The sequence below is a fragment of the Danio rerio genome, chromosome 15, assembly GCF_049306965.1.
Source record: "Danio rerio strain Tuebingen ecotype United States chromosome 15, GRCz12tu, whole genome shotgun sequence".
NCBI lineage: Eukaryota > Metazoa > Chordata > Actinopteri > Cypriniformes > Danionidae > Danio > Danio rerio.
This window is the reverse complement of record NC_133190.1, coordinates 19,078,094-19,104,973: the sequence shown is the minus strand read 5'-3', so window position 1 is coordinate 19,104,973 and position 26,880 is coordinate 19,078,094. Positions and strand designations below refer to the sequence as shown.

The following is a 26,880-nucleotide window of genomic DNA, read 5'->3' as shown; positions in this document are numbered from 1 at the left end:
GAAAAGCGCACAAACCTGCAACCGTGACAATTTGAACACGCAAAACGACAGGGTAAGGGTAAGGGGAACGGCTAAGGGCTAGAATTGGGATTGGGCCTTTATTTTGATGGTCTGTTTGTTGAATTTAAGTTACATTGCTTCTACATGCCAACCTATTCTCATTAGATTGTAGATAGACTGTTAGGTTGGGGTCAGGGTTAGTGTAAGAAACTTAGCAAGTACATGTCAAATTAGAAAACGATCCACGTCCACACTGGCATTTCACACAGCGTTTTTGATCAGATCTCCGTCCACACTACACTGCTGAAAATGCACATCACGTGACCACATACTAACTCTGTCATGCGTCTGAGCTCCAGGCAGTCAGCAGGTGCTTTGAGCATTGAACCCCAGGTGAGAGCTGTGCACGTTAAATGGTTCATCATGGATCTAGCGCTGGATCTAATTGCACTATATTTGTTAAACGTGATATTTAATTAATTGTGTTGTCTCTATCTAACAACATATTCCCAGACTTTGGTCTTGAAACTATTACTTGTTCTCAGGTAACATGTTTTGGCTGAGCGCAAAGATAAGTTAAAGGGCACATAGTTTACCCCCCTTTTATGGTTTAATATTAATATTATGGTTCTTCTAAATGTGCCAGTTTAGGTTCAGTTCAAAACACAGTTCAGTTTTTTTATTATAATGTGTTAAAAAGTGTTATTTTGGGGGCATGTACACAGCTCCCTGTTTTAGGGGTGTGTTGCTTCACATGAAAATTAGTCCCGCCCAACGTAACAAGAGGGCCGAGCCAAGAGCTCACTCACTCTGTGTTGGGCAACAGACAGGCAGACAGAGAGAAGCAACATGAGTGAGAGGATCAGCATTTAGCCGTACATGTACAACTCGGACACAGACCAAGCAGAGAGTACAAAATCATTTGTGTCTTTGTATAGTTTTACAGCCAACTGTGTGCTAGTTTAAAGTGCAGAGTTTACACCGAGACTAATAACCACGCACACTGAATTAACTTTGACTAAGGCACTGGATGCACCGCTCTGAGCCGCAACACTGCGCACCAGACATGCACATTAACATGTTATTTAAAAGGAAACTATTCAGATGGCGCTCTGTGGCGCGGCAGAAACATGAAGTGTCCCGAATAGTGGCTGGGTGCCACGGACAGCTGCTGACTTGAAGCGCCGTTGTGTGTACCCTGATAGAAACCTACACTTAGAATTCTAAAATGCATGGCGCTGAGCTGACTTCTGGTGTGCGACCTGCAGGCAAGTTCATTATTTTATTTTCAATGGAAAAACGCGCATGTGAGGCAAAACGCTCGCACTATCCAGCGGCACCTAGTTAAGATCACAGGGAGCTTCTGTGACCGTGAAAAATGCAAACGGCTGAACTTTAAGGTAGACGCAATGAAAAGTACACATTTGCAAACCTAGCTAAAGTTACAAACAATAATTCCGATTACAGCAATCATGTGGGGAATGTTGATCTTGTGTTGGGCCAAATGAGCCTTACATCTAAAAATAGAGCAAGGGTGTTCCTTTAGTGATATCGCTTTGACTCACACGCTGAAAAGGGCGGATGTGAAACAACAAACTGAGGATATGGTGATGCGTGCCTGTCAATCAATATTGGTGGGCGGGGGGACCGCACTCCTACATCAAGGTACGGTCACTCTAAAAACCGCTCCAATTGGTCCATCGTTTTTATGTTGTTAAATTGAAAAAAAAAAATGACTGTGGGGTGTTTATATTACCCCAATATAAGGGTCTATACATTATACCTACACTTATGTCTGTCCAAACAGCTTAAAAAGTAGATTTTTCACCATATGTGCCCTTTAATATATTCATGTAACCACGTACACCACATCCTTATATCATGTTTTCATTTAATTGTTTTGATAGTTAAATAATGTAGCCAGGATGATGCGAATTAAGTTTTAAAGTAGCCTACACTGTTACACTGTTCCCTTTGAAAATTTACTCGATGTGTTGTTGGGAGTTTGTTTTCCATATCAAAACTGCGAAGTTTGAACTTAGAAGAACAGGATGCAAGACTGAACTTTGTGCACTTAATATTGAGGAAAAGCTCCAATCAGCTCGAAAACTCTGGGGTGGTGTGGAAGGAAGTGTAACCCTAGCAAAACTTAGGCGTTTTAAAACAAAAACGTATTAGTGTAAACAGGGCCTAATACTGAAATGGACCATCAAAATAAAGTCTTGCCAAGTTTAATAAATAAATGAATAAATAAATAAATAATTAAATAATAGAGTTTTATTTTTTAAATAATTTAATTTTGAGAAATGCTTTTGTAATTGGGATTTTTTGGGGGCAAATTTGAAAGGTTTTACGATTATATTCATTTTGAGAATATGAGCACAGTTAACAGAAAAAGCAATGCAAATACAGCAAGCTTTTTTTATATGAATAACTAATTAATGATTGGTTGTTATAGAGTGTTACCCTGAAGTGTTTTTGGTCTTCATGTGTAAATCAGCCTCTAAATCATAATTCAGAAATCTAAATTTGAATGAAAATGATGATCAAAGCGGCGCGTCCCTCCAGACACACTTCATTGTAATTCAATAGACTAACGCAAAGCCTAATCAATTTAAGCTGCCTTTGTCAGCAGAAAGAAGCTCATGAAGTGAAACATGTTGAACCCTAGAGGCCTGAAAATAAATGTTTAAATGACATATTAACACCGCTGGGCATCTGCAGATATTAAGCTGCTATACGAGTCATTGACTTTGTTGGTTTTGCTGTGAAACAGTGTAAACTGTGAAGTGCAGCTGCTTGAAGGCCTGCTGGTGTTGTATTGATTGTATCAGGAGGGGTCAGCAAATATTCTCTAACACCTTAATCAAGAACATCACTGGAGTTCTTACTATTTTAGTGCCCTGTTATGCTTTTTTTTATTTTGCCTTTCATGTAGCTGTTTGTGTCTGCAAAGTGTCTAATATCAAAGTGCATGATTAATGGAGTTATTGTCTCTTAAGAGAAAAGCTGATCCTGAACTGCCTGAAACAAGTCGTTAGTTATTCCTCTCTCACTTGCACAAACCTTTGTAGGTTTGGAACAAACTATTGCCAATCTATAGCTGTTTCCATCCACCTTTTTAAATGTGCATCAAAACATAGCTTATGGTCTTCATATATCTACTTTGATATTTGAGCAGTAGCCAGGACCTGAGTTTAGTTTGTGTTGTAACTTAGAATATGCTTGTTTTCAAACTAGTGTGGTAAAACTGCTGCCCTTGTTACTTTTTGTATCATTGTGCTTTAGGAAAGTGCTGAGCTAAAATTCAGATTTGATAATGAGGGTTGGGTTTCTGATATGTGACAGACCAATCACAACACACAGACCAATCAGAGCAGTGCATTCTCTCAGAAGACCAGGGTGTAGAGAGAGCAGACATTAGCCCCTTTCACACATACAGACCTTTCCGGAAAATTACCGGCAATTTTCCGGAAAGGTTGTATGTGTGAACAGGTCCTTTTTGAAAATACCGGTAAATTCGTTCTGGCTATTTTCCGGAAAGAGAAGTTGTAACATTACCGGCAATTTGCCGGAATGCTGCGCTGTGTGAACGCAGAAGGAAGATTTCCGGAATAAGCTCGTGCACGTCTAGAACGTGCTGACGTAAGACTTCTGCTTTAGCCAATCACAACAGTCAGACGCATTTACGTCCGCGCGGTTTGTGAGAATAAAAGCCTTTGAATATTTTTCCAGACACATTTAGCTGCTAGAAGTTAGTCAGATCACGTTTATATGTTCTTCTTAATGCCAACTGTGCAAATAATCATCGATAAGATGCTTATGATAAGCCGTTGTTTGTTTACCTTCAAGCTTTGCGTGTGCCCATGAAACAGCCTGTGAGCGTCAGCACACGCACATATTATGAACATCTCGACATGCGAATATGATCCAGTGAAAGTTGTTTACAATATTGATCATCAAAAGAGTTTGTAATTTAGTCAAATGTTTACAAATACAAGCGCAGCCGTTTAAAGCTCATTTGTGGTGAATGATTTCAGAATTTACCGGTATTTTGGAATGCATGTGTGAATGCTCTTTTCCGGAAAATTTCCGTAACGTCCTCGCCTGTGTGAACAGCGCTTTTTTGTATATACCGGTAAAGTCGTTCCGTAAATTTTCCGGATATTTACCGGTATCACTGTGTGAAAGGGGCTAGTGACAATGACAATGATTTGAAAAAAGTTTTTTTTTAAATTGTTTCAAATTTATTATAAATAAAACATTTGAAAAATCACATGTACATAAGTATTCACAGCCTTTGCATTGAAACTCTGAATTGAGCTCAGGTACATTTTGTTTCCACTGATCATTCTTAAGATGTTTCAGCAGCGTTATTGGAGTTAATTTGTTGTAAATTCAGTTAATTGGACTTGATTTGAAACGGCACCTGTCTAAATAAGGTCCCAGGGTTGACAGTTATGTCAAACCACAAACAAAGCATGAAGACAAAGGAATTGTTTGTAGACCTCCGAAACAGAATTGTCTCGAGACACAAGGCTGGGCAAGGTTACAGAAAAATTTCTGCTGCTCTGAAAGTTCCAATGAGCACAGTGACCTCCATCATCCATAAGTGGAAGATGTTTGGAACCACCAGGACACTTCCTAGAGCTGGCCGGCCATCTAAGCTGAGTGATTGGGGGAGAAGGGCCTTAGTCAAGGCAGTGATCAATAACCCGATGGTCACTCTGTCTGAGCTCCAGTGTTAATCTGTGGAGAGAGGAGAACCTTACAGAAGGACAATAATCTGTGCAGCAATCCACCAATCAGGCCTGTATGGTAGAGTGGCCAGACAGAAGCCACGCCTGGAGTTTGCCAAAAGGCACCTGGAGGAATCTCAGTCCATAATAAACAAAATTCTCTGGTCTGATGAGACTAAAAATGAACTCTTTGGAGTGAATGCTAAGAGTTACATTTGGAGAAAACCAGGCACCGCTCATCACCAGGCTAATACCATCCTTAAAGTGAAGCAGTGAAGCATCATCAGTAGGAACTGGAAGACTAGTCAGGATAGAGGGAAAGATGAATGCAGCAATGTACAGAGACATCCTGAATGAAAACCTGCTTCAGAGTGCTCTTGACCTCAGACTGGGGCGACGGTTCATCTTCCAGCAGGACAATGACCCAAAGCACACAGCCAAAATATCAATGGAGTGGCTTCACAACAACTCGGTGAATGTCCTTGAGCGGCCCAGCCAGAGCCTAGAACTAAATCCTATTGAACATCTCTGGAGAGATCTGAAAATGGCTGTACACCGTCGCTTCCCATCCCACCTGATAGAGCTTGAAAAGTACTGCAAAGAGGGTTGGGCAAAAATTCCCAAAGACAGGTGTGCCAAGCGTGTGGCATCATATTCAAAAACTCTTTTTTATTACTTATATATTTTTTACTATATATTTATTCATTCATTTATTTTCTTGTCGGCTTAGTGCCTTTATTAATCCGGGATCTACACAGCGCAATGAACCGCCAGCTTATCCAGCAGGTTTTTACACAGCAGATGCCCTTCCAGCCCCAACCCATCTCTGGAAAACATCTACACACACATTCACACACATACTCATACACTACAGACAATTTAGCCTGCACAATTCACCTGTACCACATGTCTTTGGACTGTGGGGAAAACCGGAGCACCTGGAGGAAACCCACACGAAGGCTGGGAGAACATGCAAACTCCACACAGAAATGCCAACTGAGCCGAGGTTCGAACCAGCAACCCAGTGACCTTCTTGCTGTGAGGTGACAGCACTACCTACTTCGCCACTGCCTATTTTACTATATATATATATATATATATATATATATATATATATATATATATATATATATATATATATATATATATATATATATATATATATATATATATATATATATATAATAAGTACATGTTCAAATATATAAAATTACAGCTAATATATTTGAACATGAATGCACATATTTGTAATTCCAATGGTTTAAAAAATAAACAGCAATTTTTGGCAATATTTTGAAATAAATTGCATATATGTACTTTGCATATATTGTCATATATCAAATTTCTATATGGCTAGTAGTAACAGTAATGCTTACCTCTGTAATTAACTTGTTACTAGTAAAAATTAGTAGCATTGGTGCATTTTAAGCTACTTTGTCATTCTTAGAATTAAGCTTTGAATGTCTGTTGAATGTTATATTTTATGTAGTCATTATGAATTTGTTATAATATAGCCTATTATTGTAAATGAGTTACCTGCAAAGGTGTGTAACTCACTTTGACAAACAGGAGAGACTAGCTTTCACCACAGTAAAAATGTTGTTTTTGAAAGTTGAAAGACATGTCTGAATTAACTTTATGTTTGTGCTATCACAAAGTTATGTTTTTGATAGCAGAAGGTTGCTAAGCAACAGCTAGAGGCACACATATTCAAAGGCATGGAAAAATAGTAGAGGACACTGAAACGCATGTAGACAATTTGACCTTTATGGCCATTCAAAGTAGAAATACTCACTTATAAAACAACAATGAAAAATACAGACATTTAGTAAAAGTCAGGGTATTGAAGTTATATGGGTTTATTTAAAAAAAAGTTGTCCAAAAATTTAGGTTATTTTATTTTGTAGTCAGTAGTTCTAGTTTTTGTTATGTTTTTTTACATTTTTAAATGATGTATAAGGCGACACTAGAGTAGCCGTGCTGTTCCATGCTGTATTCTTTTATTAACTGAACTCAACATGATGACGTCACTCAGGTACAGGTAGCACACTCATACAAAATACATGACAGTTTTAAACAAAAAAATAAGCTATTTTGAAGAATGTTAATGGACGCACATTGGCTCAGTGGTTAGCACTGTCACCTCACAGCAAGAAGGTTGCTGCATGGTTCGAGCCCTGGCACTGTGTAGAGTTTGCATGTTCTCCCCTTGTTCGAGTGGGTTTTCTTTGTGTGTTCTGGTTTCCCCCACAGTCCAAAGACATGCGGTACAGTTGTATTGGATGAGCTAAATTGGCCATAGTGTATGAGTGCGTGTGTGAATGTGAGAGTATATGGGTGTTTCCTAGTACTGGGTTGTGGCTGGTTAGCTGGTTTTAGCTGGTCGGGCAGCCTGGTTTTGAGGGGTTTTGGCTATTTCCAGGTTGGTCTTAGCTGGTCAGGCTGGGAAACGACCAGCTAAAACCAGCTTGACCAGCTTAGCTAGTTTGGGAGGCCAGCCAAAACCAGCTATGTCCTGCTTAAACCAGACTGGTCAAGTTGGAAGGGCATCTGCTGTGTATAACATATGCCAGAATAGTTTAAGGTTCATTCTGCTGTGGCGATGCCTGATAAATAAGGGACTAAGCTGAAGAAAAATGAATGAATGAATGAAGAATGTTAATAACCAGATGGCCATTGACTTCCATTGTTATAAGACATAATAGTAACTACTGTCAACATCATTCTTTAAACTATATTTTTGTGTGTGTATTTTTGACGACAGTGAACTGTTGATCTTTGAAATGAACAGGTTTACATCAGATGAACAGACAGAATTGAAAGCACAAAATGTTTTCAGAAGGTTGTGTTCAAAACAGGCTTTACATCCACAACAGACGACTTATGTATATATTCATGAGTTTTCCTCGGTGTGCGGAAACAAATCTAAAGGCTTTACTGTGCAAACACCTTGCAGCACTCCTAAAATTTCAGCGCTTGTCAGTGTCTGCGAGGAATAACAATTACGAGCCTCCTTTTCTTCTGACAGATCTGGTTAATTGGCTCTGAAACATAACTGTCAGCGCAAATGGCCATAACGCTTGATCTAAAAGCCATTTGTGTGGCTGTAATTTCCAGAGCATGTATAAAACACTTAATGGTTGATAAATAATTTTGCAGGTATGTTTTTATGTCTTCCTGACACTGATTATTGTTACAGTACTTATAGGCATCTGCTTTGCTTGGTCAAATGTGATCTGAAGTTCTAAACCTAAAATGGTAATTTCTATATGTCTTAAAAAAGAAAATCATAATCATGCTCTGCTCTAAAACTTTTAATATCTCACTAGATATTGCTTTCCTCGAGTCCTCGTGTTGAAAGTTTGATAACTGATAATATAATTATGTCCATCGAGGGTAATTTCTTGGGTATTTCTACCTAATTAGGTTTTTTATAGGACACAAAATTGCCTTTGTCAAGAGGATATTGAGTCGTCCATTAAGCAGTAATCCACTCTCATGATTATTTTTTTGGTCTTATTAGAGACCTTTGTGTTCTAAAAAGATTGTTAATTAAATCTATTATTTCACAGAATTGAAACCTGAAATCATGGAAGTATGCCCCGGTAATCTTCTCGAAATTATGCGTGAAAACTCCTTAGTACAAGAATAACTAAAAATATCATAAAAATCAATATGGATTGGAATAACTGTAAATATTCCAGAAAAAGTCAAGTGACCCTGATAATTATTAATTATTTAATTAATTAATTAACAATTTGATTTTTAAATTTTTTAATTTTATAGTTTTTTTTATGTTTTAACTGAATTTTATTTATTTATTTTTTGTTTATCTACTTTATCAATGACTACATTTACATGGATATCAGTAATTGAATTATTTGCTTTAATCTGAATAAGACAATTATATGATAAAGGTGTTTACATGAGTTGCTTTTTAAATATTCCATTCATGATCCTTTTTTGCCTGTTAAAGCACATAATTCGCTTAATGTCATTGCGTCACCAAACTTTCCTCATTTCCTCGAGTATCATGTAATTTCATGTTTCATTTTTAATTTGTCAATTTTAACTGCAGTTTTGCACTTTTGCTTTCATTCAGGAACATTTCATGCATGCCCCTGTGACAAGCGAGATATTGGATGCGAGTATGAACTGCTGGAAGACTGCTGTTTTAATGGGATATGATACCGCACGCTGTATGGGGAAAAAAAAACCTCAGCATTTCGTGAAGCAGGTGTCTGTAATCCTTCACTGACTAATAGTATCAAACAGCTGTGTGTTTATAGACTATCCTGGCACAAAGTCCTACACATTGGCAATAGTTTAATTGAAGTGTTTACATGTCTGTACTGCACTTCAATAATGCGACTAAAATCGGCATACTCCATATGTCTTAATTCGATTTCTGTTTAGCTTGATTATGACTTTTATTGGATTAAATTAATTAATTTAATTAATTAATTAATTTAAAAAAAGATAAATAAGGGACTAAACTGAAGGAAAGGGAATATTATTATTAATGAATGATAACAATGTGTATTGATTTTTAGCAAATGTGGAATTAAATACATGACTAAGACAATTTCATCCAAAACTTCACCAAGAAATTTGTTAAAAGTTAATTTTAATATCGCATTTAAAAAATAATAATAATAATTTTTTCTAAAAATGTGTCAGATCAAAAATTACAAATAATATTGAAATTTAGCATTGGTTTCATCATCCTTATATCAATATATCATTATAATGTTTTACATTTAACTGGAAATTGCCCTTAGAAATCTTTATAAAATGCAAGTAATGCCCCCTCCCCCAAAAATAAGCAAACTAATTTTAAATTATTTTAGGATTTATATATTCGATGACTTTAAAAACTATCATTACTACCAATACAAAAATAATATAGTATAGCTAATCAATCACACTATTCATAATAAGCCAATATAAAAAAAAAAAAAAACATTTACTGAGTAGTTTAGCTGTTACGAAGTGGTTCTGACAACGAAGTTGAGGATCCAAATGCAGCATCTTTATTGACAACTAGGGATGCACCGATATGGATTTTTAGGCCGATACCCATAACCGATAATCCTTCAGACTTGGAGGCCGATAGCCGATATGTATAGGCCGATAATTTTTGCCCCCGGAATTAGATTTTGATTCAACACCTGATCATTGAGCTCAGATGACTTTATGACAAACACAAAGCATAATATAAAGACAAAATGTGCTGCGAGTTGAGAGCCCATATTCTGGATTTAGTGACCGGAGCACCTAGGCTCTCCCCCGTTGATCTGTGAAGGCTGTCAGATGTGTGTGTGCGCGCGCGCGGTGACAGCTCTCACGTACGCTTGTTATAATCAATTTGAATATTCCGATCAAACTGAATACAATCTTTTCATCAACATCACATGGCAAGCAACGCGTTGATAATAACAAATAATCATATTAGATTATAAACAGCCCGACAAGTTGTTGTTTAGCATGTGTGCAGGGGCTGCAGTTTGGCGTGTATATGTGTATGAAGTGGAGCGGGAGAGACAGAAAACAGGAGCGTTTTTTTCGCAATGAGAGTGATAAATGATTGGGCCAAGTTACATGTGTCCTTGTTCATTCACCGGCTGCAACAAAAAGAGAAGGGAGTTAATCCCGAAACTAATATTTTTTGGCCCTAGAGAAACAAGTAAATCTCCCCTGCTATCTCTAACACAACAAAGAGATAGAGCAGGAAAGGTTTACACATGTAATATTTTTTCCTGAGGCGATTTGAAGCAAAATACACAATGACACTCAATCAAACACATCTACAATGATAAGGAATATGGTTGCTTACTGAGTTATTAACGCTAAGCAATACCACATGAAGAAAGGACGGACTATGAAAGAATAATCAGTGTGAGGAGAGCTTCATTATAATGCACGTCTAAACAAGTTCTGCCCACGCGAGCTCGGCAAGCAGGTCTGTACAATAGCGTAATGTATTCATCTTAAAGATATCGGCCTAATTTAGACTTTGGATCGATAACGATAATCTTAAAAAACCACTTATCGACCGATAATGATATGGCCGCCAATATATCGTGCATCCCTTTTAACAACAATAGTCAGGCAGGCAATGGTTAATAACAGGTGCAAACGGGTTCATAATGGGCAGCCAAAAAGAGTAGTCGGTACGCAGGCAAAGAGGTCCAGGCGGCTAACAACAAGAAACAATAAACAACAAACAAAGCAAGGGTTGAGGAAACATAGAAAGACAAAACTAGAAAACCCTTCATAGTGTACAAAAACAAGACTCATCAAAGTCTGTAAGTGTGTGTGCTGTTTATATTGTTCATTTAATTAGTCTATCAGGCCTACTAGTACAGGAGCCAATCATCGATTGATATATGGCGAATAAAGCCCACCTATTAGTACATGAGCCAATCATTGATCGCTATATGACGGAAAAAGTCCATCTTTTAGTGCAGGAGCCAATCATCAATCAATATAGACTGACCATTCTCTGAGGCAGGGGCATGGACCAGATGTGAGTTTCTGCAGATTTTGTGTGATTTGGATGTTTAGAAATGAAACTAACGACCAAGATGTTGTTTAATTGTATTAGAGATTCCTAATATGAAATACAATTGTAAGCTTTGCTAGCAGTTTTGGAGAATTTGATGTTTCTCCATTCAGACAGAATTGCCGAGCATACTGGCCGAGAGGGGTTTCAAAGATGGCCACCGATTGAAGTTACTAACTTTAAACTTGACTCAACTTGGTGACTGACAAAACTTACAAAAATAATATTTTATCAGTATTTTTTTTTTTAAATAAATTTTTATATAGCAATTCTTCCTTTGAAAAATATTTTTTCTTATCAAATGTGTAACTGAATACAGGACCCCTTATTAAGTTGCATTACTTGTTACTATGAGTGTTGCTGTGCAGTCATAAGTCTTGATTTAGGCGCATGAGAAGAGTGCATTGTGTCATCAAAACTCAGAAAGCTTTAGATTCCTGCATGTTAATTCCCAGGCTGCTTGACTTCAAATGGCGTGAGTGTGTAAATTACCCAGTGTACCGCTGTGTGCTCGAGCAGCAGTGCAACCGCCGTGCTCTTCAGAGATGTGACACTCAAGTTCTATTTTAAAAAACAGAACCTTTGCTCACACAAGTTTCCTCCTCAAAGAAAAATTGTTTATAAAATATGCATCTAACGGAGCTCGTCTACATTGCAGATACAGTGCCAACCGTTAATACTGGCATCCTAGATATGAATGAGTAAAGGAGCCTGGGACAAATCTCTTCATTGTGTTACCTTTTAATCTTTTGTGTAAAATATTTAAGGTATAGTTCACCTAAAACTGAAAATTTACTCACTGTTCACATGTTCAGAACCCATTTGATTTTCTTTCATCTGCGGAACACAAAATAAGATGAGTCCCTGTATCCTTTGAATCCTGTAACCATTGACTTTTATGGTATTTGTTCTTCATAATATGGAAGTCACTCTGAACAGCTAATTTGAATCAGTGAGTCATTTACTGAAGACTCACTCTCAATAGATAATTTGAATCAGTGCTTTTATTACTGAAGACTCACTCTGATAATTTGAATCAGTGAGTTTATTACTGAAGACTCACTCTGAAGAGATCATATGAATTAGTGAGTTGTTTACTGAAGACTCACACTGAAGAGATCATTTGAATCAGTAAATTATCATATATATATTTTTTTTACTGATAACTCCCTCTGAATAGATCATTTGAACCAGTGAGTTTATTACTGGAGACTTTTTAAACAAATGATTTGAATCAGAATGGATCATTTGAATCAGTGAGTTTATTACTGGAGACTCCCTGAATGAATAATTTGAATTGGTGTAGTTATTGCTGGAGACTCACTCTAAACAAATCATTTGAATCAGCAAGTTTATTGCTGAAGACTCCCTCTAAACAAATCATGTGAATCTTTAAGTTTATTACTAGGGACTCATTCTGAATAGATTATTTGAATCAGTGAGTTTAATACCGGAGATTTACTCTGAACAGATCATTTGAATCAGTGAGTTTAATACCAGAGACTCACTCTGAACAGATCATTTGAATCAGTAAGTTTAATACCGGAGATTCACTCTGAACAGATCATTTGAATCATTGAGTTTAATACCAGAGACTCACTCAGAACAGATTATTTGAATCAGTGAGTTAAATACCGAAGATTTTTACTCAGCTACTTAGGACATGTAGTGGAGTAAAAAGCCCATTTTTTTGTTTTGCAGTGTAGTGAAGTAAAAGTTTCCCAAAATAAAAAAAGACTTTGATAAAGTACAGATACCTATAAAATGCACTTGCTCACAGTAGTGAGGTTACACTATAGTTACTCTCCACCACTGCTATTCAATTGGAATATACAGTACTTCAAAAATATTTATCTCATATGAATTTAACAAAGGGCGAAGCAGTGGAGCAATAGGTAGTGCTGTCACCTCACAGCAAGAAGGTCGCTGGTTCGAGCCTCCGCTCAGTTGGCGTTTCTGTGTGGAGTTTGCATGTTCTCCCTGCGTTTGCGTGGATTTCCTCCAAACAGTCCAAAGACATGCGGTATAGGTGAATAGGGAAGGCTAAATTGTCCATAGTGTATGAGTGTGTGTGTGTGTGTGTGTGTGTGTGTGTGTTTGTGTGAATGTTTCCCAGAGATGGGTTGCGGCTGGAAGGGCATCCGCTGCGTAAAAAACTTGCTGGATAAGTTGGCGGTCCATTCCGCTGTGGCGACCCCGGATTAATAAAGGGACTAAGCCGACAAGAAAATGGATGAATGAATGAATGAATTTAACAAAGACATTAGTTTTTAATAAAACTTCAGCATTATAAATTACAGTATATGTTGTCAAAGAGAGCAGTTTTTTGTTCACAATTTAAATAAATGCTGAGAGGCTTAATCAGCTATAAATCACATACCATTGCGATCGGAATTTAGAGAAAATTATTTATATCATTTATTACATTTCCCATTAATTGTATTTTATTAACATCTACCCCAACCCTAAACCCAACCATGTAAAAACAGATATGGAATGGAGTCGTCTCTATTAGTATAGCTTCTATATAATATAGTGTAGCTAATTAGTCATGTGGATGGATGATTTTCTGATGATGGTCTTCTGAGCCTGCTAGTAGATGCAGAAGTCCATTACTGGCCCATATCTATCAGCTGATAACCACTGATAACACCCATTTAATCGAGTGATAACATTTGAAGCGGGTGTTTTCAGAGCCTTCTTTGCTCATATTTACCAATGATGCCAAAATTAGTGTAGGGCACTAAATAGTTGCTTTTCAGAGTTTTTGATTGAGAGATATCAAAATAAAAAGTCATGTTTGTGTGTCTGGTTAAAATTAAGATATGTAGCTCTCCTTTAGCCATTTAAAAGAAAAGTCAAGTAAAGCCGCTGGTGTAAAAGCAGGTGTAGTTGGTAAATCTCTGCAAACATTGCTTAGAGGAGAATAAGCAGTTCTTATTCAGGGAAGCCACCTGAAGTGTTAAGGCACACACTTGTTTGTTTTGGCAGAGATCCGGGAGGCGTTCAGAGTCCTGGATCGGGATGGCAATGGGTTCATCTCGAAGCAGGAGCTTGGCATGGCCATGCGCTCTCTAGGGTACATGCCCAGTGAAGTGGAGCTGGCAATCATCATGCAGAGATTGGACATGGATGGTGAGTCCACCTTCTCATCAACATAAACACATTGGTTTGCTGTCATGGTGGGGAATTGGCATTGACTTCTATTGGTTTTATATTGCAGTAATGAAATTCTTTCTCCCTAACACTAAATGTAAATGTCAATACTTATTATGTTTATTTACGTGTTTTGGCATTGAGAAGCTGGGCTCTTATAATGTGAAAAGACTTTTTTGCTCAACAAGTCCATTGCTTATTTGATCTAAAATACAAGAAAATGTGACTTATTATTACAAAAAAAATCTTTATTTGGATGTAATTTATTCTTGTTTTGAAAGCTGAATATTCAGCATCATCACTCCAGTCTTTCGTGTCACATGAGTGTTCAGAATTCATTCTGATTTGGTGCTCAAGAAATATCAGTTAAAATGTATACAATGTATATTAAGTTGTATGTATAAGTATGTTAAAAAATTTTAAGCTGCTTAATTTTTTGGACACTTCAAAACCCTTTTGAAAGATTGTTTGATGTATAGAGAGTTAAAAAACCTGTTTATTTTAATATAATACATATCTTTGCTATTACTTATGATTAGTTTAGTGCAGACTTTAAGGGTTGTGTTTAAAGGATGCAAATGTGTGCTCATGCTTCACTTGTAGAAAATCAGGTTATTTTTTCACATATCGTACTTTCATTATATAAAGCTACTCTGCTAAAATTAAAATGACTGTCATATTTCTTAGTTCCTCTGAAAGGCCTGTCCTAAGGAGGCTCTGATTGGTCAGCTAACATAATGTGCTGTGATTCCCAAACTAGCTCCACTTCACTCCCATATACAAGCGTGTTCTTTTGCACTGTATAATCAGTCCAGTCAGAGCAGCTGTTAGCAGCATTAGCTGCCTGAATCAGACAGAAAAATTAAGAGCACAAAGTTGAGCCTCATGCCTGGTCTCTAAAATAAAATCTGACAAGTGTCTTTCACATACATTCGGAATAAGCATGTGTAAGTAATATGAAACGTCCACATATCTTTTGTGAGTTTGTTATTTGAGATGTAGAACGCAGGGCCGGCACATAAAGAGGCATAGAGAGACGCTGCTGAAGACTGTGGCTGTTTACAGGAGTTTGACTGATATGAATTTGTAGCTAAATTGTTAGCTATGCCAAACAGCATTTCCCGTTGGTTACATCCTTGTTTACGTCCTCGTTACAACATATCGTAATACTAGAAACTGTGCCTGTAATTGATCAATTTTAACAAATAAACATGCTTATAGTAACCTACAGCTTGTGGCTCACAATCCACAGCTTCGTCTGTTGAAGGAGTTTTAACCAAGTCCAGCATTGAAATGGGAAAGATTCTGGAAGCTGTCCTTTGTCAAATGCTAGCTATATATTTTTTATAATTCTGCGGAACATAATTTAATGAAACTGTAAGCACTTCTCTCTCTGTGTCGTGTCCTTTGGAAGCCCAAATAGAGAAACAACAAGCTCTGTGTAAATAGCAGCATTTGCATGGCTTTTTAGCTTTCACTGCTTTAAAGGGCCATGAAACCCCCTCGTTTCAGCAGTGTGTTTTCACACCTCTACTTTGGAAAAAGTCAGAAAAGTGGGCGTGTCCAGCTCTGTTAAGGGGGGAGTGTCGGAGGAAGAAAAGCGGCTTGGTATGGGAGTGTCTATTTGGGTGCGCTGAATTTCAGAGTCAAAACACACACCCACAGCGGACAATGTGGCTGTGTTTACATGGACATCTGTAGTCTAATTATTTGCCAAATTATTAAATGGTGGACTTTAACTGCAGTTTGGCTCTTTCATTCAGGGAATTCCTTAATGTCCCTCCCGACAAACGTGATATTTGATTCGAGGCGCTGCTCTAAGCGTGTATTTTTCATGCAATGTTTGATACCGCACGGCGAATGAGAGAAAAAAAAACTCAGCATTTCCCGGAAACTTAGATGCACACGGCAGGGAGCGTCAGAAAGCCGCGTGTGTTATTCCGGTTACAAAATCCAACACGAGGTTATAGTTTGGTTGTAACTGTTAGTGCTAACTATTGCACTCGGTGCAATAATTTGTTTGATACGAATAAAATACGAACTGAATAAACAAAGAGCACTGGTCGCTCACTTACCAAATCTGTAGAGACAGGACAATCACCAGCAACTAGAACCAGGTCTTTATTTAGAGGAGACTACAATCTGGATCTCAGCGTTTGCAGATGAGAACAGCTCTCAGGTAAACAATAATCCTCCTTAGACACGTAAGTTATTGTTGTCGCGCGTCGCGTACACTTAATCCACACGTGAGTCTGCGCTCTCACAGAGACAAAATGAAAACGAAACTTAACTGCAGCAAACTATAAAAGCAACACTTCACGCTTGTTTTGCCAACACAACGTGGCGTCTTTGCCGTCTACACTGTGACAGTAATGAATATTAATGAAGTTGCACAATAGAGCGCGCTGATTGGTTTGAACCAAGCCTTACTCATGCATTAATGCAACACACTGTAAGACGTAATAAGACACACTCTGGCACAGACGCCCAGTCTGCACGCTGGAATACAGGCTATTATGTCATGACCGTGACGCAGCTTCAAAAATTCGTTTCAAACTGGAAGTACGAATTTGCTTGAAATAACACAAAAACAACCAATTTACACTTTTTAATGAAATATAGGTGTCCTAATAGTGTTTTTAGCAGTGTGGGACACATATACGACTGTCAACAGCTCAAAAAATGTGTTTTGGTGTTTCGTGACCCTTTAACATTACAGGTCCTCTGGCCATGCCCCTTCACTGTGCAGGGTGTGTGTGCGTTGTGAATGCACGGAACCAGAAGCCCTTGTGATCTCATTAACCCAGATGTATTTTTTGTAGTCCTCAAATTCATTCCCTGTAGGCTTCACTAAGCTAACTCTGTAAAAGCTAATGTCTCCATTTGCATTGAACTTTGAGCATCTTACATTCAGAGATGTTGTTTATGTTCACAAAGCTACATTATACATCAACTAAAGTTTAAAATATGATATCGTAGTGGACCACCCTTAAAAAAACAAAACAAACGTAAAACGACTTAAAAAATATAACAAAAGAACATATGTGTATATAATATTTTAGGTTCCTAAAATACTTACACTAACCTTTACATTGAAGTTACCTTAATTTTACCCACTCCAAGAAGTAAATATTTTTTTGTTTAAAGAAATGTGATTTGACAATCACAATTGAGCTTCAATGCTCCCTTGACACAAAAGACTGGCATTTGCAGAATCTGCTACTTTTTAGTGTTTATTTTACAGTTTTTTTTTTCTCAATTCAGTTGGCTTCAATTTCATCTCCCGTAAGCCACCAAAACTAATCTGCAGGTTCTTTGGGCTTACATATTTTGTATAAGGGAGTAGAGTATAGGTGGAAATGAATTGGTAAAGCAGTAATATTTTCTCTGCTTCATTGGCATATGCTCATAAAATAGCAACTTGACATTCTGGCTGTTTCTCAATATGCGTTCTTGTCTGTACTTGCGTTCTTGTGTCCTCGTGAAACGTCATCAACAGTCGCCAAAGTACTGTTCCAATTCAAAGTTCACATCTTGCCAAGTACAGATGAAATTCCGGATGTGTACTTGCTCTGCCCCTTTGGCCAAGGATACATCAAGAGGTGACTTGTTTGAACTTGCGAAGCTCAGGTATCCCAGAATGCATTGCAGCGTAACCAGCAAGCGCTAATGGCGGAGGAGGAAACCCGCACGGTTTTAAAAATAATCTTTTACTTTGTCACAAAATAAAGTTCTAAGAGTTTTTTAGGCGAGAAAGTAGTTGTTTTAAACTCAAATCGGCAGTTTATTCACAAAGATCTTTAACGATGTGGCTCAACTTATGCGGACTCCGACTCCCAGCCTGCCAGCGGGAGCTCCGTCATCAGCTCCTCCGCCAGAGCAGCTTTACTTCGGCCAGGCCATCTCGGACATACCGCTGGACCCCATCACTCTATTGTAGTTAAAACATGATATTTAATACATCTTGTGAATATCTAACAGACAGTTTTTTGTCTTATAAATCTATTATTTGTTTTCAGGTGTATTATTTTGGCATTATTATTTTGTTACCTTTTATAATGGTCTTTAATTATGTTACCGTGTTGTACGCTGTTTGTCTTTTACCAAATTGTTTGACGTAATCTTTATTTCTTATCGTGTATGTCTTTATTTCTTATTGTGTGTATAATTACTATTGTAGTTTAATAATTCTTAGAATCAAAGACATGTGTCAGTGTATAATAACTCATTTTAATTCACATTTATATGAATATATGTGTACATTTTCTTAAATCAAAAATGTAGATTTATAATATTAATATAATATTAATTAAATCATTTTATTGTTAATGTACAGTGAAACCGATGAATCCATGGTGAGGTAAGTGACGTTATAAAGTACACTGCTGATCTATTTGAAGAAGTACCCGACTTGTGTCCTTGCATCCTCGGGAGTTCGTTCTTCCAAATCTGAACTTGGCAAGTCTGAACTTCCAAGGACGCAAGTCCGAACTTTGCGTACTTGGTATTGAGAAACAGCCATTGCCTTTGATTTCAGGGGCTTAACTTTCTATTAAAGACACCACATTATTTTTTATGACAACTAAAATCTTTTTAAATAAAACTTTTGTTTTTTTAATGCCTTTTTAAGCCACAGGTTTTGTCAAGTCATCATTTTATCATGATCAGAGAACTTGCTAATATGAGTTTGTAAAACAAACCTGACATAAACATCTGATTAGACCTAATGAGTGTCAGCACATCTGTCCGTTCATCAGTGGTCGTGATAGCTGGCCACTGATCTGCAGACAGCAGATGATTTTGGCCAGCGGATGAAAGCAGATGATGATGATTCACATTATTGTTTTAGCTGTCTGACTCATCTTCAGGAGCGCTTCAATGTTTGTGGAAGTAATTTTGCAAGCACAGGTCTCACCCATTCACTCAGTGAAATGGCATGCTAACAACACATTATGTTTGTTCATTTTTAGACTGATTATTCATAGCAGATGTTGAAGTATAGTTTGTTTAACAGTAGGTCTTAAAGATGAAGCATTCTTTACAGTGCAGAGCCGTCTCAATGTGTGGCTTTGTGGTGTTTCAAAAGCCTGACATGTCAGTCTGATGCTGACCAATGAGGTTTTTCTGTTTGGGCAGCAAGCAGGAAAGGTGTTTAATAAGCATTTTTGTGAATATTCAAAACCACTACTTGCTTAAGTAACACTGACACCTATGTTTGGTTAAAGACAAACAAAACACTGTATAGAAACATGTTAGATACCTCTTTTCATAGAACCCCTTAGCAACTACCCTCAAAATTATTGTAACATCATAGCAACAGGCTAAGAAAACACATAGAACACATTAGCTTTTACATGGCATGCTGCTAACTGTTAGAACACTTTAGCAACAACCCAGTTAATCAAACACTCTTAAAATTCTGTCTGCATGCATCTTGAATATACTGTAGTCAGAACCTCTTAGCAACCACATAGCATTATACAAAAAACTGTGAGAGCATCTTAGTAACCACATAGAAAACATGCTAAAAACAGTCTGACCTCCTTAGCAGTGGCATACTTTATAAACACCCTTAACATAGAGTGGAGGAACTATGACGTCACTTTGTAGGCTACTCGGCTGCTAGCATAAAACTGGTTCCCTCGTGAAAATCCCTATAGGATTTTCCCATAGGCTTTTCAAAGATTGCAAATAATAAGCTCTGGTCAAACACTGTTCATTACAATTACATGTTTTGTCCAGTCGGATAATCCTCACTTGAAAATACAACTTTGAGCACTTTTGGATCTTAAATGTAAACGCAAGAACTGAAAACCTAATATTAGGCTATAAACGGACTACACTGAATTCAGGGCGCTTGTCTGTGACGTCAGCACCACCCCGCTACAGACTACTTTTCAAGCTTATTTTTAGAAATGTGCTCCATGACAAAGATCTCTTTGTCTATCTCTTTGTTTATTATATTATAATCCACGCTATAAAATAAACAAATAAATACGCCAAAACACATAAACCTATGAGCCTTTTGGATCGTTTTTACGTGGGAAATATTTGTTTTGCTTTAAAGTCGTTCTGTTTTAAAACTGTGTGTACAAATCTGCCTACATAGTATTATCATCAGACATATTTAAATAAGTGTATCGCTCGGGTCCTCACAGCCTGCTTACCTACAGACGACAGCAATGAGGCGTGAGGAGAAGTCTATCAAATGCCTGCAAGTTCCATCACGGACACAAAACAACATTCAATATTCCTTTTTTGTCACAAAGTACAATAAAAAGCAGCCCATACAGTTACATCTGCTATAGATTTCATGGAGGAGTGTAAATATTGCAGTTATGACAGAGTTAAATGTGTTCAGATGAAGAAAAAAAGACAAAAAATCACTTGATCATGTTAAAATGACAGTTAACATGCATGTATTTTTACACATTTATTCACACATTTGCAATACTGAGAGCAGGAAAAAGGCAGGCTGCACTAGTAAGCAGTATCTTCATAATATTGTTTATTAAAATAAATGATCAACAAATGAATCTGTCTCGACAGCCTTTACAAGTGAAGGCATTATCTACACACAATAGCTGAATTCCCAATTACTACAAACTATATAATACTATTCATGAAAATACCTAAATAACAGACAAATCCAAACGCCCATCCCGAGCAAGGTGCGCTCTAGACCAGATCAGCTCAATGACGTATAATGTCCCCGACACCGCCTGTAGTCCCATTTAGCAACTTGATAGCATTCGTCTTTTTAAAGTAGCATAACCGATTTAAAAAATCAAGAGTGTGCTGTAACTGATGTGTTTTATGTAGTAGAACAAAATGTGAAAGTATTTTGAGTTTGTGTTAGCCACGAACCTTATTTAAGCGATTTTACTGAAACCCCATCGAGAAAACCCATTGACTTTGGGACGAGGGAACTGGAACTGCTAAAATGCTAAATCGCTTCCGGGTTTTTGCATACAAATTGACGTCATAGTTCCTATACTCTATTCTAACTGCATGCATACTGAAAGCAGTCAGAACATCTTAGCAACCACATAGCATCATGTTAAAAAAATCTGAACATCTTGTAACTGCATAAAAACATGCTACTGTCAAACCACCTTAGCAACCACATAGCAACTTGCTAAAACATTCAAAACACCTTAGAAACTTCATAGCAATATGCTAAAACTGTCAAACACCATAGCAACCACATAGCAACATGATAAAAGCAGTGCTCCGTAGCAACCTAATAACATCATAATATATAGTCAAAACACCTTAGAAGCTGCATAGCAACATGCTTAAACTGTCAGAACACCTTAGCAACAACCTACTTTATAAACACCCTTTACATTCTAACTGCATACTAAAAATAGTCAGAATATCTTAGCAACCACATAGCATCTTGTTTAAACAATCAGATCATCTTAGTAACTGCATAGCAACTAAAAACTGTCAAACCACCTTAGCAACCACATAGCATCATTCTTAAACATTCAGAGCCCTTTAGCACCTTTATAGCAATATAGACTGTCAAAACACCTTAGTAACCTATTAGCAACATACTAAAAACAGTCAGACCTTTATAGCAACCACATAACATCTTATTAAACAGTCAAAACACAGTAGAAAATGCATAGTGACATGTTAAAACTGTCAGAACACCTCATCAATAGCAACAAGCTAAAACAGTTAGACCATCTTAGCAGTCATATTGCATTGTGCTAAAAACAAGACTTTAGCAACTGCATAGCGCAACATACTAAAAACAGTCTCCATAGCAACCACATAATGTCATATTGAATACAAAACACCTTAGAATGGCATAGCTACTTGCTAAAAATAGTCAAAACATCTTAGTAACCACACATGTGCTAAAAACAGTCAGACCATCTTAGCAACTGCATAGAAGCATTTTAAAAACAGACAGAACACCTTATCAGCTGCATAACAACATTATACTGTCACAACATCTTAGTACCACAAAGCACTTTGCGAAAAACAGACAGAACACCTTATCAGCTGCATAGCAACATGCTAAAAACTGTCAGACATCCATAGAAACCACATAGCAACATTCAGGTAATTGCGAGTGCATGGGCCTGCTAAAAATAGTCAGAACATTTTAGTAACCCCATAGATGCTAAAAAATACATTAGCAACCACATAGCAACATGCAAAAACAGTCAAAACACCTTAGCAACCATATAGCAACATTTTTAAAAACAATTAGCCCACCTTGGCAACCACATATTAAAGCAACATGTAAAAAAAAAATACCTTAGCAACTGCACAGCAACCCTTGACATTGTTTACTGTTGTACCAGCAAGCATGCCACAGTACAGTGTTTGAACTCTCTAGATTGACAATGATTACTTTTATTCTAAATGCAGTTTCTTGTATGTGTGAGCCAGATTCTGACTTGAGTTTGTTTTGCAGGTGATGGACAGGTGGATTTCGATGAGTTCATGACAATACTCGGACCTAAGCTCCTGTCCTCTGAAACACGGGAAGGCTTCCTCGGAAACACAATAGACAGTATATTCTGGCAGGTAAGAAGCCGTGGAGAACAATTTACCAGTGGTTGTGCAGGACCACACTTCAAAGAGTCTTAAAATTGCAGTATTACATAAGACGTTTCATTTGAGTGGTGCTTGTTATTCTGCCAGGCTGGATAACAGGAATGAGAGCATCTGAATGGCGGTGTATGTGGGGCTGCAGTGTGTGGGTAATGTTACATGAGTGACATTTATGAGGCGAGTGTTATTCAGCTGATCTGAGCTGCTGATAGCAGTGTTGGGCATGGCGTGATCTTTCCAAGCGGCGGGCTTGGTAAAGTTTCAGGATTGTGATGGAGCGCTGCGTGATGGTATCAGTAAAGATGAAGCAGAGCTCATGCCAGGCCTGTTTGGCTGAGACAGGAGCTGGTGACCTTGGCTGGCCCTGTCGAAGGAGTGTGACAAGCGAATCATTACAGAGGCGGCTTTCAACATTATCTCCACCCTCACTTTTAGTAACTGTTATAGCAAGTGTACGTGTAAACTAGGAGAGGTGTCTTTTGTTTACATTTCACAAAACAAAATATAAAAACAAACACTTCTATAGGCGGACCAGTTTGTTATTACCCAGCTAATGATTTTAGGTTCTAAAAACGTTTTTTGAACATTCTCATTAACTTTTACAATGTTTTTTTTTTTTTTTTTTTTTTTTTTACAATTTTCTTGAAATGTCTTTTAGTCCATGTAATGCCCTGCTGAAAAATCCAGTTTAAACCAGCCTAAGCTGGTTGGCTGGTTTTAGCTGGTCGACCAGGCTGCTTTTAGAGGGGTTTTGGCCACTTCCAGGCTGGTTTCCAGCCATTTCCAGCCTGGTCTTAGCTGGTCAGGCTGGGAGATGACCAGCTAAAACCAGCTTGACCAGCCTAGCTAAGCTGGAAGTCCAGCCAAAACCAGCTATATCCAGCTTAAAACAGGCTGGTCAAGCTGGTTTTAGCTGGATTTGGCTGGTCATTTCCAGCCTGACCAGCTGTGACCAGGCTGGAAATGGTTGGAAACCAGCCTGGAAGTGGCCAAAACCCCTCTGAAACCAGCCTGGTCGACCGTCTTAAACCAGCCAACCAGCCTAGGCTGGTTTAAGCTGGATTTTTCAGCAGGGATGTTATTCAAAACGTTTTCACAAAGTATATATTTATGTTATATTATTGTTCTTAGAATGGTATTTAAAACATTATTATTATTATCTAATTCACATTAAACATTTCATAATCTCCAGCGATCTAGCAGTTGCAGATTGCTGGAGAACTACAATTCTGCCACTGAACCGAACTACAACTCCCAGAAGTCATTGTTCTAATCACTCCTGCCACAGCTGACAGTTATCTGGACACTGATGCACATACAGCTGAAGTTCATTATTGAAAGATTACTTGGACTATATAAACCACACATTTACACAAACTTTTAGTGGTGGGCAAAGTGAGGCTTCATGAAACACTGAAACAGTTGAAGCAAATGTGTCGAAGCTTTGAAATGTTTTGAAACACGTCTGTACAGTGACACCTAGTGGTAATTTTTTATGTATTGCACTGGAACAGCTTCAGCAAAGTACCAGTTGATCAAATTGACAGTAACAGTAACATTGTTAAAATACACTTGTCAATCAAACGCATATTCGCCAGGTCTTGAAACACTTCTGAATTGACCGGTTGTTTGAATCGCTTTAGTCACATGACCTGGTGTTTAAAAAAACAACAACTTTTGTCATTTAACCTGTGTGTTTCGAAACACTTTAGTCACATGACCTGGGTGTTTCGGATCATGCTTCGGTGCAGTGTTTCGAAACACTTGTGCTTTGGGATCTCGACACTGTATCGAAACGTCAGTTTAAGTCAGCCGTCCCTACAAACTTTGCTGAGGCTTGATTCTGATTAGAGCATCACGTAAGTGTTATCCTTGTCTTGCCTTCCCGTGTTTTTGACCTTTGCTTTCTTTTGCTTTGCTTTAGTGGTGGGCAAAGCGAGGCTTCTGAAACAGTCGAAGATTTGAAATGTTTCGAAACCCATCTCTACAGTGACACGTAGTAGTGACTAGCATGCAGAGATAATGGGTTTGAATCCAGGGTGATGCAGCTACAGACATCAGTTTTTAAATGCTTTGTTCTTGTAACTTGTTTTGTTTTAACATCCGACATCCGAATGCATACTTTGTTAATAAATATATCTTGTTTTAGTCCTAAAGCACTAACATTGTTGGAATACATCAAGTTATAATTTCAGAGTATTTGTACTAGTCAGGATTCAAACCAAAGCCATTTGCAGCATGACACCTTTGTGCAAATGCACGGTCCACAAGGCTACATGAGTTTTTTCCAATCTTGTCAATCAAACACATATTCGCGAGGTCTTGAAACACTTCTGAAATGACAGATGGCTTGAATCTAACTTCTCAAGAATCACATAACACTGAAGATTGAGTAATGATCCTGAAAATTTTGACCTGACCCTAAAGCCTTGAATTACAAGAATAAATGACATTTTAAAATGTATTATAATACAAAACAATTAACTGTAAAATGAAAACATGAAGCGATAATGGTATGTAATAATATAATAGTTGTGAGCGGCACGGTGGCTGGGTGGTTAGAACTGTTGCCTCACAGCAGGAAGGTCACTGGTTCGAGTCTTGGCTGGCCCAGTTGACATTTCTGTGTGGAGTTTCCATGTTCTCCCCGTGTTGGCGTGGGTTTCCTCCGCGTGCTCGGCTTTCCCCCACAGACCAAAGATGTGGTATAGGTGAAATGGATGAACTAAATTGGCCTCAATGTATGAGTGTGTGTGAATGCGAGAGTGTATGGGTGTTTCCCACTGGGTTGTGACTGGAAGGGCATCCGCTAAGTAAAACATATGCCGGATTAGTTGGCGGTTCATTCTGCTGTGGCGACCTCTAATAAATCAGAGAATAAGCCAAAGAAAAATGAATGAATGAATATAATAGTTCACATTTGAACTGTTTTTTGTTTGTTTGTTTTGATTTGTTTAAATACAGTAAATGCAGTTTTGGTGAAAGAGAATTCTTTAAAAATGTTGTACGTACAATAAAAATATATACACTAATCAATTATAAAGATTATTTTATAAAAAAAATTGTCAAATTAATATTTAATTTAATTTAATTGACAAGGCAAAAAAAATGATATAATTTATTTTAAATAATATTTTAATCTAATTAATAAACATAATTTTACTGTTGCACTTAAGGTAAAACAGCTATGAAATACATACATTATTTTACATCATGGCGACACGGTGGCTCAGTGGTTAGCACTATCACCGCACAGCAGGCACGTGCACACATAGGGCTCAACCTGTGCAGTGCACATGCCCTTTTTAGTCTTGGATAGAATGTGCCCTTCCAAAATGATCAAAAGTGCCCTCACGACGCGGCACACCCTCGGTCCCGTTCTTCAGTAGGCGTGCGACAACACCGCTCGAGTACGCGCGCGACAACACAGCTGATCAGAACGCGCGCCCCACCGACAACACCCACCGCTCTTCAGTACGTGCGTAACCCCCCACCACCACCTCCACCGCCCCAACCCCCCGCTCTTCAAAAATTTTAACCTGCACATGCCCTTTGGATGGTCTCTGCACGGGCCTGCAGCACAGGGTCAGTTAGCATTTCTGTGTGGAGTTTGCATGTTCTCTCTGTGTTCGCATGGGTTTCCTCCAGGTACTCCGGTTTCCAAAGACATGGCAGTTCATTCCGCTGTGGTGACCCAGACCCCTGATGAATAAGCTGAAAGAAAATGAATGAGCAAATTTTACATCATAGAAGTCCAATCTTTGCATGCGCTCAGTGTGATGATTCCCTTCACTGCTGATTTAAGTGATATGTGTCCTTTTTGTTGGTTTTGGACGTGGAGTG

General features: G+C 37.9%; 2 protein-coding genes across 3 annotated transcripts in view; both read left to right on the top strand.

Moving 5' to 3' along the window:
* Positions 1 to 26,880, top strand: part of caln1 (calneuron 1) — a 141,378-nt gene that overhangs the window by 29,527 nt on the left and 84,971 nt on the right. For both annotated transcript variants that reach the window (XM_685807.8, XM_021466346.3), the window contains exons 3-4: positions 14,296 to 14,439; positions 22,898 to 23,010. In XM_685807.8, coding sequence (XP_690899.2) covers positions 14,296 to 14,439; positions 22,898 to 23,010 — 257 coding nt within the window. The remainder of the gene's footprint in view (positions 1 to 14,295; positions 14,440 to 22,897; positions 23,011 to 26,880) is intronic.
* LOC141377977 (uncharacterized) overlaps positions 1 to 26,880 on the top strand; it is a 146,763-nt gene that overhangs the window by 46,621 nt on the left and 73,262 nt on the right. The gene's annotated exons all lie outside the window — the stretch shown is intronic.